The sequence below is a fragment of the Parambassis ranga genome, chromosome 14 (assembly GCF_900634625.1).
Source record: "Parambassis ranga chromosome 14, fParRan2.1, whole genome shotgun sequence".
Taxonomy (NCBI): domain Eukaryota; kingdom Metazoa; phylum Chordata; class Actinopteri; family Ambassidae; genus Parambassis; species Parambassis ranga.
The window spans coordinates 9,050,197-9,059,175 of NC_041034.1; the positions used below are offsets into that span (position 1 = coordinate 9,050,197).

The window sequence follows — 8,979 nt, forward strand, 5'->3', positions numbered from 1 at the left end:
GAAAAGGGTCTGTATAGGCAGGGGCCAGGTCCTGCTGGAAGATGAAATCTGCATCTCCATACAGATTCTGTTTTTAGCAGAAGGAATGATCAAGTCCTCCAAAACATTCTGGTAAACTTGTGCAGTGACCCTGGATTTGAGAAAGCAGAGTGTACCAACACCTGCACCAGACATTGCACCCCAAATAATCACTGACTGTGGATATTTCACACTCAAGCCTGACCTCAAGCAGCTTGGGCTCTGTTCCTCACCCGTCTTCCTCCACAACCTTGTACCTTGATTCCCGAATGAAAGGCACACTTTACTTTCATCAGAAAAAAGGACCTTGGACCACTGGCCAACAGTCCAGGCCTTCTTCGCCTTGGCCCAGTTGAGATGCTTCCTATGAACCCGACAGTTGTAGCCCATCTCCTAGATGCATCTTAATGTTTTTCACGACATTCAGACCTTAGCTATAAACTTTTGTGGCTCATCCATCCTATGGAGGGTATCAATGACAGTCTTCTGGCCAGTTGTCAAGTCTGCAGTCTTCCCCATAGTTACCCGACCTGAAGCAATTTAATGACACCTATGGAAACCTGTGCAGGTAGTTTGAGTTTTGTAATTCTTTCTTAATCTTAATCTTTAGTAGATTATTAGTCTGTGACACTCAGTTTAACACATTCATGGCCTGCAAAATTTAAGGTGATTTCTTCACAGTATTTTTTGAATTTTTTGAAAAACTAAACAAATAAATACTTGAAATCATTTAACATGTGGGCCCGAGTCTATAATCTATTAACTTTTTGAATGGAATTATCGAAATGAATAAACTTTTTCCTTGATATTGAAATTTTTTAGAAAGGGTATCTGCATGCCTGGAATTTGCTTTCTGTGTAGAAACTGTAAGTACTGAAATGTCAAAAGGTCTCTAATGTTCATACAGTAGAATTCAGAGTGTCACAGTGTCCGACTTTACAATTGCAACGTGTTGATAGTGTTATATTGAAAATAACTATAACTGCCTTTTAGAAAAAGACCTCTGTCCTATATTGTTTGCCCACTGGTGACATAACAAAATTGTGAAATTTGTTTGTCACACTAATCATTAAGAAGTGCCACCAAAGAGGATCCAAGATTGCTCCTATGGGTCTTCAGAGGGGAGGTGACAATTAGGGAGGTTTACTTGTTATGTAAACAAGTCAAACACATGTCACAAATGCCAATTATAATCAAAAACACTTTACTGTTGTTGCTTATACTAAATACTAACAAGCTGTTTTTGTGTTTTGTTATGTTGGAGGACACAGTATCTCTGTGGATTAGTCTTCATTTCCAGCTACAGGCTTAATATTGTAATAGTCTTAATTAGGAGACTGGATTGTTATCTCTGGAGATTGAGGAAGTAGGTATATTATTCACTGTACACAGGTCAGAGGTGCAGAGGCGCTGCTATTGATGTTTGTATCATATGGATTCACACTGCATGTGTGAAGCAATCATCAACAGAACAGGTGAGGCATGAGTATACTGTGTTCTTAGGTATGTCTAAATTATGATAGAGTGATAAATTATGTTCAATCAGAATTCAAAGTTATTGTTTGAGTAACTGGATTGTTGATAATCAATAGATTATTGGTTATTTTCATCCTTTTCTTTCAGATCTCACACATTGCAGGTGACAGGCTCTTCACCAGCAAGCTGCTTGTGGACATGAGCAATGTCTGTTTTAAACAGATCTGTCATCATTCATCCTCCAGGCTTTTACATCGTTGGATTTGAGAAGTTTCCCTACGTCAGTTTTTACATCATCTTTCTAGCATTCGTCTATGTGGTTACAGTAGTGTTCAATATTTTGTTGATTTACATAATTGCCTGTAACAACAGCTTACACAGTCCTAAATTTGTGGCTGTGATCAACCTTGCAGTAGTTGACATACTCCTAACCACAACCATTATTCCCAGCATGATCAAGGTATTTCTTTTTAAGGACAACTTTATTTCATTTAACTTGTGTCTGGTTCAGATGTATTGCTACTATGCCTTTGCATCTATGGAGTCGTACTCACTTGCTATACTGGCCTATGACCGGTTGATTGCAATATGTTTGCCTCTCCGTCAGAACTTGTTTAACACGGTGGAAATCATGTCAGGTATCATCGCCGTGTTTTGGATTTACAGCTTGGCAAGAATCGCATACAGCACTGGCATCATGACCCAGCTGTCCTTTTGTAATTCTGTACGAGTTTACAGTTATTTCTGTGACTATGCACCTGTGTTTAGACTCGCCTGTAATGACTACACATTGCAGTGGTCTGCCGCTTCTGCTTCTAGTATGGTAAGCCTGGTGGCTCCCTTTAGTTTCATTCTTTTGTCTTATGCCAGCATCTTGGTAACTGTGTTCAGGATGAAATCAGTCAGCAATAGGATGAAAGCTCTTGCTACCTGTGTTGAGCATGTCATTCTTTGTGCTATATTTTTCATTCCTATAATTGTCATTTTTCTAATTGGGCTTTTTCTAGGGAGCATGGACCCAGACCAGCGTGTGCTGAGCCTGTCTTTGGCGTCTTGCATCCCCCCCTCCATCAATCCAATTGTTTATTCTTTGAAAACCAAAGAGATCAAAACCAGAGCACTGGTAATAATTACAAAAATGAAAATAAGCCTTTGACAAATGTCCTTTTCTAAAGTAATCTGTTTAAATTTTGCTGATTCATCAGACATTTGGTGAATTATGAAAACAATGACAGCTTAACACTAAAGATACATTCAGACCTATTTCTCACAGTTTTAAATTACAAGTGGGAATAATTAGTCTGAAGTGTGTACAGTAAAAACCTGTTGATAGCAGCACAAATGGAGCTCATTAGGATTTTCTGTTTTGCCCGTTCACAGCTTTGTGACTTTGAACCTGTGTTTAAACTCATTTGCAATAATTTCATGGCACTGTGGCTCACATTGTTGCTCCTTGTATGTTTATTTGTTGAACATTTTTGCCTCATGTTAACACACTAATTATTAATAAATTAAACTATACCATTTGAAACAGTCTGCACCATTTTTGTCTAAAACATTAGAACCAAGAGTGCACATGTGGGGGACAGAAAACATTCAAATGTATGCCTGGGATGTACAGAGTGTTTGCATCTTCTGCACCTTTGTACTCGAAGAAGAAAAATATGAACATGAACTCAGCCATGTGCCAATCCAAGTGAGAATCAACTGGTCAAAATTACAAAGAAAAACCACAACAACTATACTGAAACTTTAAACTCCGTCATCAGATTAAACAACAAGCGTGCCTTTAGAAAATGTTTCTATCATCTATCCTTGCAGTGCTTTAAAGATTTGTTATAACACAGATGTCCCACTCTCTCCTGATCGCCCCTGTCACTGCGTGTTTGTGTGTGTATGTAGTAGCGTCAATAATTGAAGGAGTGAGAGCTCTTCCTGTCAATACAAGATCTTCAAACAACACCAAGTTCTTGGGCCATGATAAAAACTGGACAGACAGCATTCAGCTGTCTGTCCGGTTTGTTATCATGGTGGATATTTCACACTCAAGCCTGACCTCAAGCAGCTTGGGCTCTGTTCCTCACCCGTCTTCCTCCACACCCTTGTACCTTGATTCCCGAATGAAAGGCACACTTTACTTTCATCGGAAAAAAGGACCTTGGACCACTGGCCAACAGTCCAGGCCTTCTTCTCCTTGGCCCAGTTGAGATGCTTCCTATGAACCCGACAGTTGTAGCCCATCTCCTAGATGCATCTTAATGTTTTTCGCGACATTCAGACCTTAGCTATGAACTTTTGTGGCTCATCCATCCTATGGAGGGTATCAATGACAGTCTTCTGGCCAGTTGTCAAGTCTGCAGTCTTCCCCATAATTGAAGCAACCTGAAGCAATTTAATGACACCCATGGAAACGTGTGCAGGTAGTTTGAGTTTTGTAATTCTTTCCTAATCTTAATCTTTAGTAGATTATTAGTCTGTGACACTCAGTTTAACACATTCATGGCCTGCAAAATTTAAGGTGATTTCTTCACAGTATTTTTTGAAAAACTAAACAAATAAATACTTGAAATCATTTAACATGTGGGCCCGAGTCTGTAATCTATTAACTTTTTGAATGGAATTATGGAAATGAATAAACTTTTTCCTTGATATTCAAATTTTTTGGAAAGTGTCTGTATCTGCATGCCTGGAATTTGCTTTCTGTGCAGAAACTGTAAGTACTGAAATGTCAAAAGGTCTCTAATGTTCATACAGTAGAATACAGAGTCACAGTGTCCGACTTTACAATTGCAACGTGTTGATAGTGTTATATTGAAAATAACTATAACTGCCTTTTAGAAAAAGACCTCTGTCCTATATTGTTTGCCCACTGGTGACATAACAAATAATTGTGAAATTTGTTTGTCACACTTTCCCCACTAATCTTTAAGAAGTGCCACCAAAGAGGATCCAAGATTGCTCCTATAGGTCTTCAGAGGGGAGGTGACTATAAGACAATTAGGGAGGTTTACTTGTTATGTAAACAAGTCAAACACATGTCACAAATGCCAATTATAATAAAAAACACTTTACTGTTGTTGCTTATACTAAATACTAACAAGCTGTTTTTGTCACGACTTGGTGTTATTTATGGTTTTTGATGTCCTTGTTTTGGGTTTTTAGTTTGATCTGTGTTTAGTTATTGTTATTTTCCTGTAGTCCTGGTGTTTCCCTGGTTTGTGTGTAGTTGTCTAGTCTTGTCTTGTGTTTCCTGTTTTACTTTGGTAGTCCTGTGTATTGTCTTGAGTTTTGCTTCCTGTGTTTTCCCTCCTTGTTGATTACCAGCCCTGCCCTCATGTGTGTCACCTGTGCCTCGTTGTCTTCCCTGGTCCCTTTGTATATAGTCTGTGTCTTCCCCTTTGTCCTTGCTAGTTCGTCTTGTCTGTGTGGGCTTTGTGTCCGTCTATGTCTCGTCCATGCCATGCCATGCTAAGCTATGCTCCAGGTAGTTCTTTGTTTGATGTTATGGTTTTTGTTTTACCACGCAAGGTGTGATTTTTGGTTAGGTTATTTCGGACTCTCCTTTGGACCACGCTAGTGTGATTTTTAGTTTTGTATTGTTTTGCCCTCCTGGCCTTTAAATAAAAGACCTTTTGGATTTTAACCGCTCTGCGTCCTGCAACTGTGTCCTCTCCTCACACAAACCCTGACAGTACGAACTAGCCAACAATGGACACAGCAGGCGCAGAGCAGGAACTTTTGGATATTTCTAGCCGGAGCCAGGAGGTGACCCCTCCCGAGTATGTGATAATCTGGAGCCTGATGAACCGGCTCAGGAGGAAGCTCCAGGTAGAGCTGGCCCTGGTGGATAACCTGCCATCACCTCCCACGGACAGGGTGGAGGCGTGGCAGTGGGCTAATCACCGGATAACTGTGCTCCAGATACTGGGGAGTGCATGGAAGGCCAAGGAGGAACTTAGAACCAAGATGGAGACGGCGGTGAACGCTGAACCCGGGCTGTACCTCCTGTACCTGAGGTCATTTAGGGACATGGAGGAGTTCCCAGCGCCTGTGGCCCCCATGCTGCCCTCCTGGTTTCCCCGCCCAGTCCTCGACTCCTGAGGGCGGGCTCCAGATGTCGTCATCTCTTCCGGTGCCGCCCAGGGGCGGGCTCCAGATGACGCCATCCTCTCCGGTGCCGCCCAGGGACGGGCTCCAGATGTCGTCATCCCTTCCGGTGCCGCCCAGGGGCGGGCTCCAGATGACGCCATCCTCTCCAGTGCCGCCCAGGGGCGGGCTCCAGATGCCGCCATCCTCTCCAGTGCCGCCCAGGGGCGGGCTCCAGATCACGTCATCCCTTCCGGTGCCGCCCAGGGGCGGGCTCCAGATGACGCCATCCCTTCCGGGGCCGCCAGGGGGCGGGCTCCAGATGACGCCATCCCTTCCGGGGCCGCCAGGGGGCGGGCTCCAGATGACGCCATCACTTCCGGGGCCGCCAGAGGGCAGGCTCCAGATGACGCCACCCCTTCCGGGGCCGCGCAGGGGCGGGCTCCAGATGACGCCATCCCTTCCGGGGCCGCGCAGGGGCGGGCTCCGGACGGCGTCGCTCCCCCCGTCTCGGCCAGAGGGCGGGCCCCAGACGACGTCATTGTTCCCCCTGTCTCGGCCAGAGGGCGGGCCCCAGACGACGTCATCGCTCCTCCCGTCTCGGCCAGAGGGCGGGCTCCAGACGGCGTCGCTCCTCCCGTCTCGGCCAGAGGGCGGGCTCCAGACGACCCACCTGCCCCAGAGACCTCCAGTGCCCCCCGCAGTGGACTTCCTGCCAAGACAGGGGTGGCAGAGATGCTGGAGGTCACCTGTCTGGATGCTGGGGGTGCATCCAGCCTTGACCCTGGAGGGTCATCAGATCTGGGTCCATGCCCTGACCCAGAAGGACTCTCAGCCCTGCAACCCCCAACTCTGGCTTCCAGCCCTGATCCTGAGGGGTCCCCAGCCTTTGGTTCTTGTCGGGACCCTGGAGGGTCCCCTGCTCTGGTTTCCTGTCGGGACCCTGGAGAGTCCCCTGCCTCGTCTTCAGTTCTGGCTTCCTGTCGGGACTCTGGAGGGTCCCCTGCCTCGTCTTCGGTTCTGGCTTCCTGTCGGGACCCTGGAGGGTCCCCTGCCTCGTCTTCGGCTCTGGTTTCCTGTCGGGACCCTGGAGGGTCCCCTGCTCTGGTTTCCTGTCGGGACCCTGGAGGGTCCCCTGCTTCGTCTTCGTCTCTGGTTTCCTGTCGGGACCCTGGAGGGTCCCCTGCTCTGGTTTCCTGTCGGGACCCTGATGGGTCCCCTGCTTCGTCTTCATCTCTGGCTTCCTGTCGGGACCCTGGAGGGTCCCCTGCTTCGTCTCTGGCTTCCTGTCGGGACCCTGGAGGGTCCTCTGCTCTGGTTTCCTGTCGGGACCCTGGAGGGTCCGCGTCTCCATCGCTGGTGGTCTTCCGCCCGGACCCCGGAGGGTCCGCGTCTCCATCGCTGGTGGTCTTCCGCCCGGACCCAGGAGGGTCCTCAGCTCTGTCCATGCTGGGCTTCCGCCCGGACCCCGGAGGGTCCTCAGCTCTGTCCATGCTGGGCTTCCGCCCGGACCCCGGAGGGTCCTCAGCTCTGTCCATGCTGGGCTTCCGCCCGGACCCCGGAGGGTTCTCAGCCATGTCCATGTTGGGCTTCCGCCCGGACCCCGGAGGGTCCTCAGCCATGTCCATGCTGGGCTTCCGCCCAGACCCCGGCCCCTGTCCCCTCCATTTCTGACTCTGCCCCCCAAGCACCCCAGACTCTCGTTTTACGGCACCTTTGTCTCCGTTGCCCCTGTTGGCCCATGGCCGGGGCCTTCATGAACTCTGGGACTTTGAGTTATTTTGATTCATTTCTGAGACCTTGAACTGTTATGGTTTTTGTTTTACCACGCAAGGTGTGATTTTTGGTTAGGTTATTTTGGACTCTCCTTTGGACCACGCTAGTGTGATTTTTAGTTTTGTATTGTTTTGCCCTCCTGGCCTTTAAATAAAAGACCTTTTGGATTTTAACCGCTCTGCGTCCTGCAACTGTGTCCTCTCCTCACACAAACCCTGACAGTTTTTGTGTTTTGTTATGTTGGAGGACAACAAAAGTATCTCTATGGATTAGTCTTCATTTCCAGCTACAGGCTTAATATTGTAATAGTCTTAATTAGGAGACTGGATTGTTATCTCTGGAGATTGAGGAAGTAGGTATATTATTCACTGTACACAGGTCAGAGATGCAGACAATCAATCGCTGCTATTGATGTTTGTATCATATGGATTCACACTGCATGTGTGAAGCAATCATCAACAGAACAGGTGAGGCATGAGTATACTGTGTTCTTTGGCATGTCTGAATTATGATAGAGTGATAAATTATGTTCAATCAGAATTCAAAGTTATTATTTGAGTAACTGGATTGTTGAAAATCAATAGATTATTGTTATTGTCGTCCTTTTCTTTCAGATCTCACACATTGCAGATGACAGGCTCTTCACCAGCAAGCTGCTTGTGGACATGAGCAATGTCTGTTTTCAACAGCTCTGTCATCATTCATCCTCCAGGCTTTTACATCGTTGGATTTGAGAAGTTTCCCTACGTCAGTTTTTACATCATCTTTCTAGCATTCGTCTATGTGGTTACAGTAGTGTTCAATATTTTGTTGATTTACATAATTGCCTGTAACCACAGCTTACACAGTCCTAAATTTGTGGCTGTGATCAACCTTGCAGTAGTTGACGTACTCCTAACCACAACCATTATTCCCAGCATGATCAAGGTATTTCTTTTTAAGGACAACTTTATTTCATTTAACTTGTGTCTTGTTCAGATGTGTTGCTACTATGCCTTTGCAACTATGGAGTCGTACTCACTTGCTATACTGGCTTATGACCGGTTGATTGCAATATGTTTGCCTCTGCGTCAGAACTTGTTCAACACGGTGGAAATCATGTCAGGTACCATCGCCGTGTTTTGGATTTACAGCTTGGCACAAATCGCATACAGCACTGGCATCATGACCCAGCTGTCTTTTTGCAATTCTGTAAGAGTTTACAGTTATTTTTGTGACTATGCACCTGTGTTTAGACTCGCCTGTAATGACTACACATTGCAGTGGTCTGCTGCTTCTGCTTCCAGTATGGTAAGCCTGGTGGCTCCCTTTAGTTTCATTCTTTTGTCTTATGCCAGCATCTTGGTAACTGTGTTCAGGATGAAATCAGTCAACAACAGGATGAAAGCTCTTGCCACCTGTGTTGAGCATGTCATTCTTTGTGCTATATTTTTCATTCCTATAATTGTCATTTTTCTAATTGGGCTTTTTCTAGGGAGCATGGACCCAGACCAGCGTGTGCTGAGCCTGTCTTTGGCGTCTTGCATCCCCCCCTCCATCAATCCAATTGTTTATTCTTTGAAAACCAAAGAGATCAAAACCAGAGCACTGGTAATAATTACAAAAATGAAAATAAGCCTTTGA

The 8,979-nt window shown here is 45.8% G+C and overlaps 2 protein-coding genes across 2 annotated transcripts; both read left to right on the plus strand.

The window, feature by feature from the left end:
• The first annotated feature begins 1,699 nt into the window (after positions 1-1,699).
• Positions 1,700-4,634, plus strand: LOC114446491 (olfactory receptor 2AT4-like). The gene is made up of 3 exons (XM_028422135.1): positions 1,700-2,642; positions 4,203-4,207; positions 4,425-4,634. The coding sequence occupies exons 1-3, from the start codon at positions 1,700-1,702 to the stop codon at positions 4,632-4,634; spliced, it is 1,158 nt and encodes a 385-aa protein (XP_028277936.1).
• A 3,394-nt stretch (positions 4,635-8,028) lies between these two features.
• LOC114446492 (olfactory receptor 2AT4-like) lies at positions 8,029-8,979 on the plus strand. The gene has a single exon (XM_028422137.1). The coding sequence runs from the start codon at positions 8,029-8,031 to the stop codon at positions 8,977-8,979; it is 951 nt and encodes a 316-aa protein (XP_028277938.1).

Coding starts and splice junctions, on each gene's coding strand:
- LOC114446491 (XM_028422135.1), top strand. CDS start 1,700: ATGTCTGTTTTAAACAGATCTGTCATCATTCATCCTCCAGGCTTTTAC.
- LOC114446492 (XM_028422137.1), top strand. CDS start 8,029: ATGTCTGTTTTCAACAGCTCTGTCATCATTCATCCTCCAGGCTTTTAC.